General features: G+C 37.8%; 1 protein-coding gene across 7 annotated transcripts in view; it reads left to right on the forward strand.

Annotated features, from left to right (window-relative positions):
* The window catches only part of TBC1D1 (TBC1 domain family member 1), a 341,861-nt gene that overhangs the window by 16,280 nt on the left and 306,852 nt on the right, over nt 1–18,729 (forward strand). For all 7 annotated transcript variants that reach the window (XM_007496571.3, XM_056802524.1, XM_007496573.3 and 4 more), the window contains exon 2: nt 6,990–7,519. In XM_007496571.3, the coding sequence (XP_007496633.1) occupies nt 7,103–7,519 (417 nt within the window). In that variant the 5' untranslated portion in view covers nt 6,990–7,102. The remainder of the gene's footprint in view (nt 1–6,989; nt 7,520–18,729) is intronic.

The raw sequence follows: 18,729 nt of genomic DNA on the forward strand, positions 1-18,729 counted from the left end.
CATTGGACAAAGACCTTCTATTTCTAGTGCCAATGAACAAATTAAGGTTTAGTGAGAATCTGAAAACTGTGACCCTTAGCACTTTCTGTCCTTTTTGCCACTGTCTCTACTGCTACAGAAATGGAAGAGAATTGCATGGGACTGAGGACCATTTTGCATTCTTCTTTGTTTCATGGGTTGCCATGGTCAAAAATTTAATCAAATTGTTAACCTACTGGTGATGATTCTTTTTCTCCTTTGTCTGATCTTCAGAAAACAGATTCTTTGTGTTTCCAAGATCCCATGCAAACTTTTCCAGCATGGTAGATCTCCACTGAGCCATCACCATACCACAATGAGACATCAAAGTAGAACTTTGTGGAGAAGCTTCTCAGAGAAGTTTAAGTAAAAAATTAAAACAGTTTTCACAGGAAGAAAATTGAGAGATCCCAGAAATGGTCTTAGAAAAGTTAGAAAAGACTTAATCTAATTGCCAAGTGGAGAGACTTGGTAACCAAGGGCAACATCAGCATATAAACTTATTTGTAAAATATTATAGAGAAGGATGATAGAAGCCTTTGTCATCTCACTGAGTAGTTGAGGAGAAAACAAGTTTGTGGTGTTATTGCTGTCAAATATAGCTAAGCCTATGTATAGATGAAACTAGGAGACCAGTAAACAGCACCTCATGGTACAGGTCTGTTGGCATTTGTCATGTTCTATTCTAATCTGTTTTAATAGTTGAAACCCCACATTTGGATTCTTACCTGGAGTACAGGGTGAGGAAGGGGCAATTACTCTTCAGATGATATCAGAGGCAGTGAATTGATCTAACTAAATACATATAGAGGAAATCTGGATTAGAGGGTGACACAATTTCAGAACAGCTCAGACATCAATATATAATATATATGAAATAAGGAAAGATTTTTTTTAAAAAAGGAAATATTGGAGGTTTTTGTTTGTTTTACTAAAAAATGGTGCCCAGTTTCAACAGCTAATAATCTATATATTTACTTTCTTAAACTATAAAATCTTTATGAGAAAGATTATTTATGTATAGTTATTTATACATAATTAGTTATTATAATAAAGCCACTTATAGCTAGTTATATAACTTATAATTAGTTGTTTCAAGAGTATCCCTGATCAAAACATTTTTACAGAGGATTTTTATAGCAGATCCAATATTTAGAGTTCAGCAACTGACTCCGAAGTTTAGAAAATATAAAATCCTTCTGTATTCATTGGTTGTCAGTTTTTTAAAAAAGCATTTGACTTGTGTAACAAAATAGAGCCTTAGAGGCTTTGTTCAGATAAAGCTAACATTATATAAGAATTTTTGATGGATGTGATTATAGCGATAATTTTGTTCACTGATTCACTGAGTATTCAAATCAAATGAGAATAAAACAGAGGAACACATGTCACCCAAGGTGTGTGCTAATATCACAGATGTCCTGTGTCATGCCCAAATAGAAGAATGGTCCCTTGCCAGTGTGAGACTCTTCAAATAATCCTGTTACAAATGAAATTGTTCTAATTTCATCAAGCCCTAATACCACAAAATATTCTGTGGGAGACGTTGCCCCCATTGGAAATATAAAATGAATAAAAACCAAGTAGATCCTACTGACATCAAGCTAGACATGCAATTAGTCCATGAATTTCTATCTGTGTATTTGTCTCTAGGATACGGGTGCAATAGATGGACAATGATTTGGCCACCAAATTGCCTAAGAGCAGAGGACCGGCTTGTAAAGTGCTTGGGAAATCCATAGGATCATAGCATTTAAAAAATATATTTTCTTTTCCCAATTACATATAATAACAATTTTCTGAGGTTATAAGATCCAAATTCTCTCCCTCCCTCCCTTTGTTCCCCCTTTTGGAGATGGTAAGGAGTTTGGATCACAGTATTTAGAGCTTGAAGGAACCTTAGAAACATTTATTCAAACTGGCTTTCCTCTTGAGTTAGGAAATGGAGTCCCAGTAGGGTAAGTAACTTACCCAAGGTTATTCTGGTAATAAGTTGCAGTCAGGATTCATTTTTATTCACTACTTTTAATGAGCCTTAACTACTCATTGCTTCAAAAGCCAGACTCTTTGATACCAAGATTCTGCGGATTGATCCTAAGTGACTATTTATTACAGAACAGTCTTGGGAATATCAAAATTATGAGGAACACAAGGGATAATGGGAAGAGACTGGTTTGATTTATGTACCCTGCAGCATGGTATCCGTGATGAATACTCCTCAGGAAATGTTGCATCGAAATTTTTCATGGATAGTTGGCACCAGAAGGAGAGGTGGGCTGGTAATGTTGTGAGAATAAAAGGCAGCCTGCAGTGAAATTATTTTGATAATGAAAGAACCAGGTAAAGACCTCTAGCCCGTCGGGTGAGCCTATTTTGTGGAGGATTTATGGAAAGATGCACTTAAAAAATCATACAGTATAAGACATGTGGGAGCCTTGATCTCCACTAGCAGAGGAATTGTCCACATTTGGGAAACTGAACTTTATTACAGTATTTAAGTAAACTATTTGCAGGACCTGGCTGGGATGCTACTTAAGGAATAGCAAGCAGCCTCTGGACTGAGGGAAGGAGCCACAAACCCTCTGACCTTGGCAGAAGAAAGAACAGACCAGAAGTGGGCTGGTTTTTGGCAAATTGAATTTATAAGCCAAGGTTTCTTGACTTAGGGTGAGGCCATTATAGTGTTCAATTTGGTCAGGTCAGGATGAGGTAGCTTTGTGTACTGAGGATAGAGAGCCAGCCTCAGAACTAGTAAATCTGAGTTCAAGTCCTACTTCTGACATGGACTGGCAATGTGGTCCTGGATCAGTTACTTAACATCTCACTATGTCTAGACAGCTCTGTAAACCTGTAAAAGGCTGTTTGGGAGAGAAAAATTCTCACTTGGAGCTACTTTCAATGATGACATTTGAGGCATTTTTTTAAAGGTATAAGGAACTTAAAAAACAAAACAAAACAACCCTTACCTTCTGATTTAGTATCGATTCTAAGACAGAAGAGTGGCAAAGGCTAGATAACCAGGGTTAAGCATCTTGCCCCGGGGTCACATAGCTAGGAAGTATCTGAGGTTATATTTTTTAATCTTTATTTTATTCCAATAACAAATTTATACATACGTTTTCAAAAGTTACATGATTCATGTTGTCTCCTTCCTGCCTTTCCTCCCTCCTCCCAGAGCTGACAAGCAATTCCACTGGTTATACATGTATTATCACAAAACAAATTTCCATCTTACTCATTTTTGTACGTGAATAATATTATAAATCCAACCCCCAAAATCATATACCTAAATAACAAGCAATAAATCATACATTTTCTTTTCCATTTCTACTCCAACAGTTCTTTCTCGAGAGGTGGATAGCATTCTTTTTCATAAGTCCCTCTAAGGTCATATTTGAACCCAGGACCTCCTGACTCCAGGTTTACTGCTCTATCCAATCCACTGCTACCTAGCAGCCCCTGTAGGGCACTTGTATATTTGTTTTATGTACCTAGATCTTATCTTCCCAAGGAGTTGGCAAGCTTCTTATGGATTTCATTGCTTCAACAAGTGCTAGGCATATAGTAGACATTCTATAATATTGTTCAATTCAATAAAAATAAATAAATTTAATTCTTTCTCAGAGTTTTATATATGAGAGACAGAAAATAACTTCAAATTCATACTGTGTATTTTGGGAGAAGTAATGGCTAATACAATGCTGATAAAAACTGCATTAGTGACTAAGTAAGAATAAATTGAAATTACCCCTAAATTGCTGTGTGCTGCATTGAAGATGCTAAGTACCTTGAAAATACTGGGTTTTCCTTAGCAAGCTAGGTAGTTTATGTTGTCCATCTGCCTTAGCCAAACTTTTTTCAGAGATAATGCAAAAGTTGACTTCATCCCAGTTGAAATGGTCATAAATCCTGAATTAGTAGAATTACAAGCGTTTTTTTTGCTTTCTTGTCAAAAGTTTCACGTTCTGATAAGAGGTATTGACAGCTATATTTCTGTTGATGCTCTAAATCCTTTAAGAATTTCATTTAATTTTACAATCTGTCTCATCCAACTCAGGAGATATGTATTACTGTAACCCTTAGAATGCACAGAACTTAAGGAGATTAAATACTTATTTTATTTGCAAATTGGTTTGCCCCCAGTGACTGAATGGATTGAATTTGATAGTTATTTTAGAATGGTAGAGGCCTACCTGAATGATCTGATCAGATTACAAGAAGATTGAAAGTAGTTTTATTGTGCATGTTACTAACTAACTATGCTACCTATATACTATCTGTTAGGATGTTATAAATTTGTGGAATGGATGAATTATTTAATCCGTGTCTCCTTAAACATTTTAAAAATAAAAAAAGATGAAAAATTCTTACCTTTCTGTTTTAGAATTGAAACTAAGTATATTAAGTATTAGTTCTAAAGCAGAAGATCAGGAAAGGCTCAGGGTAACACAGCTAGGAAATGTCCAAGGGCAGCTTTGAATCCAGCTTCTGCTGACTCCAGACCTGGCTCTCTATCCACTGAGCCACCTAGCTGCCCCTAATCAATTTCTTTTTTAAAAAATTAATTGTTTTCCACGAACAAAAGTCTGCTTTCTCTTTTTCCTACTTTCTCCCTCCTATTAAAAAACAAACTAAAAACCTTGTAACTAATATGTATAGTTAAACAAAACAAATTCCCTAATTGGCCACAGCCAAAAATATGTCCAGTCTGCACCTGGAGTGTATCGCCTCACTGTCAGGAGGTGGGGACCATGTTTCATCATTGCATTAAAATCTTTTGTAATAATCACAGGACATTCCTCTTCCCCAATCTTGGGATTAGTAGCTGTCAACAGATGAAACTTTGAAATAGATTTAGTTACAGGATTGAAAATTGAGCCAGATAATTCATAGGTTTGTCATCTACAATGAAAAGAAATATGGTTCTTTTAGGGAATCAGATATGTTTGGCAATGATTTTTTTTTAATCTCTAGGAGTAGAAATATCCAAATGTAAAAGAAAACTGAATTATATTTTTGTAGAAATATATCAGATGTCTAAATTCAGGACATTTTAAAATTAAAAGGGAACCTGAAATATATTCTGATGCCTTCATCAACATTCCCCTCTGCTGCCTTGACACTGGGTGGAGGTGACCTGGGCTCTCCAGTGCCATGCCAGGGGAGTGCAAGCTTGGGCATTTTCTAGGAAGATGGGAGGGCTTTGAGTACAGGCCTGGTGAAAAATTCTATGTCTGTTGTTTGAAGCCTAGCTGAACTAAGTTTGGAATAGATTGCTACCAGGGTGGTAGCTGCCAAGGAATGTGTTTTTTTTTTTTTAAGTCTCAGCAACTCTTGAAGATTATCTGCTAAGTTGTAGAGGATTTTTAGTCAGTCGGTCAATAAATGTTTAAATTAAATCTATATGCCAGGCACTGTGCTAGGCTGGGGATATAAATATAAGACAATCCTTGCCCTCAAGAAACTTACAGTTTAATGGGGGAATATAGCACACAGAAGGAAGTCAAAAATGAGTTGGGAGGAGAAGGTACCCAGAAAAAGGGCATGATGGGGAAATACACAGAAGCCCAAAAGCCTACAGAGCCAGGTGGGAAATGAAGAGATGGTGGCTTTTTGGAGCCTACTTCTTACATGGAGACTTCGTAAGACTCTTCCCTTCAATTAGAAGGGAAGAAGGTTTTGATGTGATATGTATGAGTATCAAGGACTAATGCAGTATAATATAGTTACGTTATTGAAATAGCTCTGTGTACTATAGGTAAACTTACACATGTGTACACATGTACAAGTTTGAACAACCACATTTATATATGGAAATACACAAATTATAAGCAGAAAGATAGCTGCTAGAACTGCACTTCAGATCCAGATTTCAGGGAAATTGGAATTTGAATGTATAGCTTTTGAGAAAAATAGAAATTTCAGAGGGTTCTTTTTTTAGGTGTCTAAGGGCTGAAGGTCATCAGTCATGATTACCGTAGGCAGTTGATGTCTCCAAATTAATTTTATTAATTCATGGATACAACCATCTCGTTCTTCTTTGATAACCACTTTTTTTCTGAATTTGTAAAAAAATGAGGCATAAATATATTAAGTTCAGTTGCCTTTTATGTTTGTTTTTGGAAATATAACCTAGGTAGGTGCCAGAGCTGTTAGAGTGCTAAACTGAGAGCAAGTTATTGGCGGTATGACCCTGCATAAGTCACTTACTTCTGTTTACTTCAGTTTCTTCCTCTGTAAAATGACCTGGAGAAGAAAATGGTCAACTGCTCCAATATCTTTGCCAAGAGAACCCTAAAGTTCAAGTTCAAGTCCTGATTTAGACACTTACTAGTCATTTGGCATTGCGCCTAACCTCTATGTACCTTAGTTTTGTCACCTGTAAAATGAGATAGTTGAACTTGGGTTTCCAAGATCATTGCAAATCTGCTATCCTGGGGATTAAAGACTTTCAGGCAAATCACAAAATTGATTTTTTTATGATGTTTGCCTTTTGTGATGTGGTGGCTTCTATGCTAGTGCTGTATCTTTAATGGTCTGTTCTAGTGATGTTTTTGTAACCTGTTGTTCAGTTGTTTTAGTCTTGTCTGACTTTAGGGTTCTCTGGCAAAGATATTGGAGTAGTTGTCTATTTCTTTCTACAGTTCATTTTACAGATGAGGAAACTGAGGCAAACAGGATTTAGTGACTTGTGCTGGGACACACAGTTAATAAGTACCTGAGGTGGGATTTGAACTCATTTTTAAGATGAATTTCTCTGATTTTAAGCCCAATACTCTATCCACAGCACCACCTAGACAATGAGAATAAGATAGATTTGGCTATCCATACTGCAATTTTAGAGAGCCCTTCCTTCTGAGACTGCCTAAAGTAATCTAATACTTAACTCTTCCTGCACTAGGCTTTCCATTAGACTTAAAAAAAGGAAGTTCTACCTGATAATTAAATTGTCGTTATCTCTTTCTTTTCAGAGTTCTCGCTCAGAAGTAAAAGTTTTTTAAGAAAAGAAAAGATTGCTTCATCTGAAGTAAAAAAAAGCCAAAAAAACAGTAGTGACTGCTCGGTTTCCAAGACCTTTTCTAAGATGGAACCCATAACATTTACAGCCAAGAAACATGCATTTCCTAGTGAGATCTCAGTGGACTTCAGCCTCCAACTAGTGGGCTCTTTGCCTGTCCATTATCTGACCACCATGCCCATGCTACCTTGGGTGGTAGCAGAGGTTCGAAGACTCAGCACACAGTCCTCCAAAAAAGAGCATGTTGTCAATCAAATCCGACTCTGTGTTTCTCCTGCCTGCCTGAAGTGTGAACCTGACCCAGGGAAGAGTCACCAGTGGGATCCACTGATCTGTTCCAGCATTTTTGAATATAAGCCCCAGCAGGTCCACAAACTGATTCATAATAGCCACGATCCAAGTTACTTTGCTTGTCTGATTAAGGAAGATACAGCAAGCCAGCAGAGTATTTGCTATGTTTTCAAGGCTGATGATCAAACTAAAGTAAGTAGACTTGGAGGGAGGTCTTGGAATTGGGTTTGTTGAATGGGAATTTTTCAGACTATGATGAAGGACTAGGAAGATGCCATACATTTGCACACGTACTTGTTATTTTGGTAATTTAGAGACACTGTGGACATTTGCATTTTTGTCTGAATGCTGTTTGCAAAAGAATTATTCTATAAGTCCAGACCTTCAGTCACGGGGAAACCTTATCTAGTGATAAAGAACTCTCCCATATTTCTTGGGCTGTTTGAAGGACAGTAGGTAGGACTGTGAATTTGGGTCAGTGTTTGCTCCCTCCAGCAGGCTTGGCTTTCAGTCTGTCCCATGCAGATGAAGGAGGCAGGGTAGGGAACTTTGTGAACTGAAGCAGGGCTTGACTGTCTGTGCTGTTAGATGGGGATATTGGGGAATTCAGTTTGGCCAGAGTCCTGACAGAGGTCCGTCTTACTAATTTGGATCTTAATTGGGAATGGAGAGTTTTCACTCTATTAGCACTATATATTTGGGTGTGCTTTTCTTCATGGGACTAGGCCTGAGTTTGATGCTTCTCTGCCCTCGCTATCTGTATGACCTTGGAAAGATCGCTTCTGCTCTCAAGGAGAGGCAGATGAAGAGATGATGGAACAGGAAAGAGGTGTTTAAAGGGATGGCCAAGACAAGAATGGAAGAGGAATCATTAGAGGAAGACAGAGGGATTAAATGGAGAAATAGAAAGAGGAAAGTGGGGAGGTGGATTGGTGGAAGGAAAGGTGGTGTGCTGGATTGGGGGACCTTATCTCTCTGGGGGACTTTCCCTCTTCTTACCTCACCTCTCCTTCAGGCTCTGGATGTAACTGTTCTTTTCTCCTTCATTACTCCCTTAATGTATATCTTATCCTGGATGCTAAGGTTGGTTCATACAGTCTGTTTTCTCTTCTCTGGGACTGATATTTAAATAAAATCCAAGCATTTTACATTATCATTGTTCTATTTGTAAGGTAAGATGGGAGGAAGAGAGAAGAAAAAGAAGGAAGGAGAAAAGAATGAGGGAAGGAAGGAACGAAGCAAGGAAGGAAGGAAGAAGGAAAGAGGGAAAGAAGGAAGGACAGATGGACTTATTAAGTGCCTGCTGACACAGTGGATAGAGCACTGGATTGGGAATCAGGAAGACTCATCTTTACGAATTCAAATCTGGCCTCAGAAAACGACTAGTGTTTGACCTTGGGCAAATCACTTAAACTTAACCCTGGTTGCCCTAGTCCCACATTGGTAAAATGAACTGGAGAAGGAAATGGTAAACCATTCCAGTATCTTTGCCAAGAAAATGCTAAAATTGGGTCATGAAGAGCTGGACATGACTGAAAGGACTGAATGAGAACAAAATGTGCCAGACATATGCTAAGTGCTTCACAAGTATTATCTTATGTGATTCCCTGCAGAAGCCCTGGGAAATATGTGCTATTATTATCCCGATTTTACAGTTGAGGAAACTGAGAGAGATAGAGATCAAGTGATTTGCCCAAGGTTACACAACTAGTAAACATCTGAGGTCTTCTTTGAACTCAGGTCCTCCTGACTCCAGGTCCAGCTCTCCATCCTTTTCCCCACCTAGCTCCCTCACAAGAAATAATACTGAGAATAATAGATGAAATTTAAATAGAACTTAAAAGTTTTCAACACAGTTTAAACACATTATCTCTTGAGTTCTAAAACATTCCAATGACTTAGATACTTTATGTATTATTAAGTAGAAATGAAGGAGGTCAAGTGACTTGCTCATGGTCACACCACTTTTAAATTTGGGAACAGGACTAGAACTCAGGTTTTTGTGACTATGAATCTGACATTCCAGTCTCTGATTTATCATTTGAGTTTTGGACTTGGAATCCAGGTCCCTAGAAAATGGGGCTAACAATACTTGTACTGCTGACCTCACCGGGTTTTTCTGAGGAAAGTACTTCACTAGAAAACTGTGAACTTTATGTCCAATTGGGATTTCTTTCCTGTTCTTGCTTATGTGTTCTGTGGACCACTAGCACACTGATATAGAGCTGAAAGATTTTGGGGTGATTCCCAAGGCCCCTTCCAGTTTTAAATCTATGGTCTAGTCCCACCCCTTCTGATTACAGATGAGGAAATGGAGGCCCAGGGGGCTTTAAATAACTTCCCCAAAGTTAGTCAGGTAACTGACCCAATAGGGATGGAAACCCAGGTCTGTTTATTTCAAATTCACCATTCCTTCCACAATAGCACACTGGTCCCTACAGTCCCTGACCTGGGAAGGTGAAGTAGGTGGCCAGGGGCAAGGCACATAGGTTGGGTGCTACTCTTGGAGCATGGTTCTCCATTGATAGCAACGTCTCTGGTTTTTCAGTGGGGAAGGAAAAAGATTCATCCCTCTGGAGACCCTTCAGTTATGATCCAGAAGCCACTGGCTCCCAGATCCCTGTTTATGCATGAACTCAGGTTAGGGCAGAGGATGATGGAGAGAAAATACAGCTATAGCCTCTAGGAGGCATACTGGAATTAGCTTATAGTGATTTGGGAGAGCTGATTGTTAAATTTTGAGTGTGGCTCCGAAACAGGGCTTGATTTATTGTTTTGATGATTGTCTAGATTTTAGAAAGTATTGGAGAGAATGTCATTAATTAATATTATACTTAAAAGTGTGTCCTAAGAGGCAGCTAGGTGACCTGGAGATAGGAAGTCCTGGGTTCAAATGTGACCTCAGACACTTCCTAGTTATGTGACCCTGGGCAAGTCATTGAATCCCAAATGCCTAACCCATACCTCTCTTCTGCCTTGCAACTGATAGCCTGGAATTCATTATACGACAGAAGGTGGAGGTTTAAAAAAAAAAAAGAGAGTATATCCTGAGCACGTTTTTCCTTGGAAAGCTGTTGTTAAATAGTTATTAGCGTGTCCCTGGATAGTCCAACTCTCTGCTTGGTCACAGGTTAAAAAACCTCTTTTGAGACAAATTATTTTTATTTTATTCTTGTGGTTCAGCTTAAGAGAGTTATGAAGAGGGTTATTTTGGTGAGATGAAAAGAACATGGCACTTGGAGTCAGAAGGCTGGGTTTGAATCTCGGTGCTGACATTTATCACCAACATGACCTTAGTTAGGTAAGACTATTTCTCTTCATGAGCTGAAATTTCCTCATCTTTGAAATGAGGGGGTTGGATCTGTCATAGGATGACCTATTGCTGGGGACATTATGGCGAGGATTCTTGTATGGGATGGATTAGATGGCTGCTAAGAGCCCTTTTGGCTCTGAGAATCTGTGACTTTGGATAAGATCAGTAATGTTAAAGCTGTTTGAGTTGGCCAAGATTGGTTCAGTAGTTCATTTTATGGATGTCTGGAGTTGTACCTCCACATTATCTCTGCCCTTTGCCTTCAGAGTTGAGAATTCTCATTCCGTTAATCATTTCATTTTATGCCTACAAGATATACCATACACATAACTATTAACATTTCATTTAAAACAATTTATCGAATATTATCTGCAGATTGAAAAAGTGGATTAGCAAGTGGCATAGTAGACCTTGGAGGGAGCCCTCAGCCTAGAGTCAGGAAGACCTGACTTCCAATCTGACTCTACGTGGCTGACCAAAGGCAAATTGTTTAACCTCTTTTTGCTTCTGTTTCCTCAACTGTAAAATCTGAATTATAATAGCACATACCTATTGTGAGATAATATTTATAAATGTTTGTTGCACAGCATGTGGCATATAGAAGGCACTTTATAAATGCTTATTCCCTTCCCTCCCCCTCTTTACATAGTGACTTTAATCTATACCCTTGGGTCTGTCTTCAGCTTTGGTTCACTTTCTCTTTGACCTTCAGCCAAATCCTGGTTTCTAGAATTCTGCTTTTGGACCCAGGCACAAAGGAAAATAGAGGGGTGCTGACTTTCCTTAACCCAGGGTGAGAGGAAATAGATTTCTTTTCTCTGATATCCTTCTGTGAATAATCAACTTCTTTTTTTTTTTTAAACCCTTACCTTCTGTCTTAGAGTCAATACACTGTATTGGCTCCAAGGCAGAAGAGTGGTAAGGGCTAGGCAATGGGGGTCAAGTGACTTGCCCAGGGTCACACAGCTGGGAAGTGTCTGAGGCCAGATTTGAACCTAGGACCTCCCGTCTCTAGGGCTAGCTTTCAATCCACTGAGCTACCCAGCTGCCCCCAATAATCAACTTCTTTCGGTATTAATGCATCTTTAATTTTGCATTTTGCAAATTACAATGGCAAATGCAATAATGCATTAAATCATCTTGTTTGTTATGCCCATGCTTGTGACCCCCCAAATATTTCTCATGTCTCTAGCATTCATGGCTTTATCTTAGCTGGAGAGCTTTGCTCTGGCTTGTCACTTCGTTTTACTTGCATTTTACCTGGCAATAAATTTGTTGATTAATTTTCATATTGCTTCAGATTTAGATCAAATTTAAATAGAACCTAATTATTTAATCATTTTTGATAGGTCTTGCATTCATCTGCATATTTTACTACTTTTAGTTGTATTTCTTTTTCAAGTTTTTTTTTTTAATATGGTATTTTTTAAAAACCCATACCTTCTGTCTTAGAATTGACACTAAGTATTGGTTCCAAGGCAGAAGAATGGTAAGGGCTAGGCAATTGGGGTTAAGTGACTTGCCTAAGATCACACTGCTAGGAAGTGACTGAATTCAGATTTGAACCCAGGTCCTCCTGACTCCACGCCTGGTGCTCTATCCACTAGTTGCTCCTTTAATATTGTAATAGTTGGAAAGAAAATCTCACCAAGTGAATCACTTTTCTCTCTCTCAATAAGATTTGTCTGAAGAGCAAGGGGCCTAATTTTCAGATTTTTCTGTCCTTCTCTTTAGCCTTATTTTTTTGCATTTTATTTTTATTTAAAGATTATTTTAAAGTTTAATTTTATTATATTTCCAGTTCTAAATTCTGTCCCTCTTCTCTCCCTCCTGTAAGGATAATATTGGAACTCTATCCTTACTTACATATAATTTCTTCTGCTGTGATTTTAGCCTAATATACCTCACCTCCAAATGAAAAGGAAAGAAAAACAAAACTTGGCACAAATATGCCAGAGAAATTTCCATGTTAAATCATGTCCACAAAAAAAAAGAAAAGAAAAGAGAAGAAAATATGCTTCAGTCTGCACTCTTGAGTCCACTAAGTGATCTGGATGCGTATAGCTTGTTTCATCACTAGCCCTTTGGAATTGTGATTGGTCCTTGTGTTGATTAGAATTCCTAAGTCTTTCCAATTTAATTGTCTTTATAATAGTACTGTTTTTTGACATTTAGTTTTCAAAAGTTTAATGACTCAGGCACTTCCCTATTAGTTATCACATTAATTGTGAGAGTGAGAGAAGTGTAAGAGTGTCCATATGCAGATCTCATTCATATAATTTCATGTCTCTGGATTTATGGGGTATTCTTTCTCTATGAAACCCTTTCAGAGTTCTCAACCTCATCCTGCTCATTATGTCGTTTGGTTTGGGGCTATGACTCAGAGAAATATTACAGGAACAGTGTACCAGGGTCAGGTAATCAACACTCTGGACGATAAAGTTCAGTTACTTGGTGCAAAGGTTGGCAAGGATTCTATTTTTCATCTATAAAAAGAATGTCCAGGACTACATGAACTCTAAAGCATTTATTGGGAAGTTTCAGCCCATGAGACAGGATTGCATGGTTTATTTTTGACGCTGGATAATGAAGCCTCCATCAGTATCTGCTTTGTAGAAGACATTATTTTGGAAAGCTTAAAAAATGTTCGTGTTTACTTAACAAAAATCATCTATAGGGCATTTGATTTCACCAAGGGCCTTATATATGAGTTTTCTTTTAGAAAATGTCTCTTTTCTTAAAACCTCGAGGATTGATTCAAATGTATTCTAGACTTTTAACATTTATTTGCATCAAAGGATATTTCTTTAGAGTAGGACTGAAATATTTAGTGACATTTTTAAGAAATGCTCTTTGAAATGACATTTTTTCGCATCAATCTTATGGTTACTACAGGACTTTAGCCTTTCTTTGATATACTTCAGCATTTTTAGGAAGAGCACTATTTAATGATGTCGGTCAGAGGCCTTTTTAAAAATATCATGCACTTCACGTCATATGAGATTATGACAGGAAGCAGATTCTAGAAATGACAGATGCCCTGAAAAAAGGGTTTAGTCTGAGTCGAGAGATAGTGCAGTGGACAGAACACTGAATTTGGAATCGGAAAGACAATTTCATATCTTGTTTCGTATACTCACTAGCTATGGGATCCTGAGAAAGTTATTTAACCTCTATCTGACTTACTTTTCTCATCTATAAAATGGGAATCATACTAATAATGCCTACCTCACAGGGATCAAATGAAATTATGAAGTTTCATTTTAAAAGGGTTTTGTAAACCTTAAAGCATGCTATAAATGCTAGCTATTAGAGACTAGCTATTAGAGAACAACAACAAAATAAATACTAGCTATTATTATTTCTACTCAAAACTATCCCTTGATTTATGAAAGTAACACATTTTTTAGAAGCAGCATATAAAATTTATTACTATGAAGTTTATTTTATCATTGATTTAACATTAAAAATTGGAGAAGAATTTATGTCTTTAAAAAACCAAACGAAGTATGCTCTAAACTTTGGCCTAGGAAGAAAGAGGTAAAATGAAGGGGTTATGGTGGGTGATTTCATGTTACAGATGTAAAAAATGTTACTGCCTTCCAGGAATTATAGTTCTCATGAGTATTTTGCTTATAGAACTCTCATTATGCCAGATTGTTTTAAAAATACGATAAATTTAAACACGCTTCTTAAATTCCTATTATATGAAAGGCTCTGTGCTATATACAGAGACAAATACTTCAAGGAAGAATTTGGTGGGAGGGAAGGAGGGACCAAGTCTGTATGTACACTGAGAAAAAATCCAAGGCAATTTGAGGAGAGAGACAACTGCAGGGCGGAGATAGATCAGGCCTTGAAGAGCAATCAGGATGCTGAGAATTGAGGAAGAAGTATATTCCAGGCAAGGGGGACACATTTTGTGGAGGTGGGAGATGAAATGATAAATTCAGGGACTAGCTAGTGGTTCATTTTGACTGTCATGATGAAAACTGACTTGAAAAAGGCTGGTACAGATAGATAGGAGCTGGATTATGGTGGATTTTGAATACTGGTCTGAGGGAATTGCTATTTTTTATTTTTTATCCTAGCGGTAATAGGAAGTCAGTCAGGGTTTTTGAGGAGAATGAAATAGTAAGATCATGTGCCTTAAGTAGATTATTTTGGTAACTGGGGAGGATGGATTGGAGATGAGGAGAGACTAAAAAGTCATGGCTTTTTAGTGTGATGTGAAGAATGAGGACCTGAAATACTGCCAGATGACAATGACGAAGAAAAAAATAAATTGTATAACTAAACTGTAATTGTTAGAAAATTAGATGTAGCCCAGGTCTCTGTTAATATAGCCCTCTGAAAATTATATTCAAGTGGCTCATAATGTTCTTTGGGTCAATATCTGTTCAAAGACCCCCATTTTGAGCCCCTACCCATTCTCAGTTTTAATACATGGAATCATCAACAAAAGTCACTCAATAAAATAGAATACTAAATTAAATAACAAGGAAAAAATCTCTACCAAATGAAAAGAGAACACTCTCTCATAGATTCTAGTGCCACCATGGGAGAGTAAATATTTATAGTCCAGAAAACTTGTGCTTACAGGATTTTGCTCTAGCTGTCTCTGAAGCTGCTGCTTATTATTTCCCTGTAGGATGGATGACTTGTCACTGTCATTGACATTCCATTTTGAATTCACTGAATTACAATTGTTAGGCAGTTTCTTCCACTGAGGGAATACTTATAGACCTCTTGGTGAGGCATGCTATAGCCTCAGGGCTTGAACATCTCTTTTATGGAGCTGGCATATGGCTACACACCTAGCCAGCACTTCCTGGTCCCTTAGGTCAAGTGTGTCTTATTTATTACTTTGCTTCCTCTGGAGTAGAAATTTCAGGAGGAGGAGGAGGGGCATTGTTCTTTGATATTTAGATTTAGGTGAATAAATTCCTTTGTCTTCCCATTATACCATTGCTAACCAATTACAGGACTATACAGCACACCTGTAGTTTTATCTGGTAATACTGGCAGAATGAGTAGAACTGATGACTTTTGTCCTGTTTTCTAGCAGTTATAACCAAATTATTTTCCTCCTACCAGCAATTAACACATTTTTGAACCATTTTGGCTATGTTTAAAATGAAATGGATTTTCTGGTTAACCCTGATATTTATGAGTAACAAAAAATTCAGTTTCTCAGAATACCTTCCCATCCATTGTCCCACACTGGTTTATTCAAGTTTTTTTTAAGTGTAATTTTGAAGCTATAAAATAAGCAAAGCAAGTCAGAAGACCTTGAGAAAGGCCTTAGAAAGACTATAGGATTTTTTAATTTTTAATTTCATTAAATTTTATTTTTTCCATTGCATGTAGAAACAATGTTTTTAAACTTTTCAGTTCTTGAACAACTGCTTCCCCTCTCCCATGGTTACATGATTCATGTTGTCTTCCTCCCCTCTTCCCTTCCTCCTCCAACTCCAGTGGAGTTGACAAGCAATTCCACTGGGTTATGCATATTGTCACTCAAGACCTATTTCTGTGTATTCATTTTTGTAATAGAATAATATTTTAAAACTAAAATCCCATGGAGGAAGCTAAGTAGCTCAGTGGATTGAGAGCCAGGCCTAGAGATGGGAGATCCTGGCTTCAAATCTGGTCTCAAACACTTCCTAGCTGTGTGACCCTAGGCAAGTCATTTAACCCCCATTGCCTAGCCCAGTGATGGGCAACCTTTTGAGCTTAGTGTGTCAAAATTCGCCAAAAAACTGAGCATAACTTGGGTGGTGTTTCACTTTAAGGAAAAAGCCCATAATTTTGTGATATTTATAGTTTAAATAACAAAAAATGTATAATTGTAATATATGACTATATTTAATAAACCAAAAACTAATTATTTAACTTACCTGCTTAGTGACTTCTTTGTTCCTCTGTCAGTCAGTTTGTTTTGTTGGTCTTGATATTATTTAACTTGTGTGGGGTGCCATGAACTAAGATAAGTAAGGGAGAGGGGGAATTCTTTAACTAATCTGCCTGGTTGTGACTTTTTTTGTTGTTGAATTTCATTGGCTAAATCTTCAATTGAAGGTTGGTATTTTGTACACTTCAAGCCCAAGCAAGCACTACTAACTTCAATCTGGTTTTTTTTTGGTTGGTTTTGATATTATTTAACACAGAGAATAAGGTGTCATGTAGAGGGAAAAATTGTGAGTAAAGCCATTGCTATATTTTTCAGGGTGCTAAAAGTGTCTGGTAATGGGTTCCAGGCACTTCTCCATTACAAGTGGCCCAGAGCCCCTGTCTAGTCTTCCACTGGCCCAACCCCATCCCATCCTTCCCCTCCTCAGCTGGCTGGCCCCTGAGAGCAGTGGCTGCTGTCCATCAGCCTGTCTGCCCAGGCACGCTCCTTCCATGGGCTCTGTACTCCTCTCTAACTCTGTGGGACCCCCACAAACCCCAGCTGCCTGGTGGACACCACCCACTGCTTGCTCCCCATCTCTGTGGCCAAGGTGTGGAGCAGCCGTCCCCATCAGGCAGGGCCAAGGCATGGCCATGGCCACAGATGTGGGTGCACAGCTCCCCGGGAGGCTCCTGGGCCCAAGGCATGCTGAGCCCACATGTGGCTATGCTTGTCAGTGCTGACATACATGTCATAGGTTCACCATCATGGGCCTAGCCCTTACAGCTCTTTTGCCTTGGAACCAATTGGTTCCAAGACAGAAGATAAGGGTTTAAAAAAAAAAACCCAAATCCTGTACCCATATAAATGAATAATAAATCACATGTTTTCTTCTGCATTTCTACTCCAACAATTTTTTCTCTAGCTGTGGAAAACATTATTTCTCATAAGTCCCCAATAAGATTGTCCTGAATCATTGCATTGCTCTTGGTAGCAAAGTCTATTATATTTAATCATTCCACAATATTTTGATTATTATGTACAATGTTCTCCTGGTTCTGCTTATTTCAATCTGTATCAGTTCATGGAGGTCTTTCCAGTTCTTAAAGAAATCATCTAGTTCATCATTCCTTATAGTATAATAATATTATATCACCATCATATACCACAATTGTCCAGTCATTCCCCAATCGAGGGACATCCATTCAATTGTAAACAATTTTTGACAATTGTTTTCTAACATCCCACTATTGAGATTCTTTCTCTCCTTCCCTCCCTCTGCACCCTCCCCAATGTGATAGTTTGATATACATTATACTAGTGCTTTCATGCAGTACATATTTCCATATTTCCCATGTCATGACTAGTCACATATCACACATACAATAACAAACTTATTAAGGAAATAAATTGAAGTATGGCATGCTTTGATCTGCAGACTCCAACAGTTCCTTCTTTGACTGTCAATAGTGGTTTTCTTTTTCTTTCTTTTTTTTAATTTTGAGTCCTATAGTTTAGTCATTTATAGCTGATCATAGTATAGTATTTCTATTACTGTATACACTTGTTATGATTGAGATTATCTTGAAAAATTGTTTTTTGGGAAAGAATATAAGTTTATTGGTTATATCAGGTTTATTGTTTAGGCTAGCATCAGAACCAATGAAGTAAGATAGGTCTCCAAGGTATTCTCCCTATCAGGGATAACCTGAGCTGGGTCAGGAAATAGACTTTTGGGAGCTCATTATTCAAGTCCTCCTTGAATATCCCTCGATAGGTTTAATGGGTGATAGCTAATTAAGAGGTAGTCTGTCAACCTATACCCTTCTCCATATTTACACCATGGGGAGTGTGTACATGGGAAAAGAATCCTTGTCCCTTTCAATCATTAAACAAATTCTGTTAAAAGGGAAGACATCCTTAAGATTCCCAGCACAAAGAAAATGCAAAAAGCAGCAGACTGGAGGGTAGGTCTGACCCAGATCTCAGATATAGGAACTAATAGTAATTCTCCCTAATATATAGGAATTAATATGGAATATGAAAAATAAATCCTTCCAAACTGTTCTGGTTCTGTTAACTTTATTCTTCATCAGTTCATCTAAATCTTTCCAGGTTTTTCTGAACTCATTCTGTTCATCATTTCTCATGGCACAAAAGTATTCTATCACAACCATGTACCACAGCTTGTTCAGT

This window comes from Monodelphis domestica, chromosome 6 (assembly GCF_027887165.1).
Source record: "Monodelphis domestica isolate mMonDom1 chromosome 6, mMonDom1.pri, whole genome shotgun sequence".
NCBI classification, from domain to species: Eukaryota; Metazoa; Chordata; class Mammalia; order Didelphimorphia; family Didelphidae; genus Monodelphis; species Monodelphis domestica.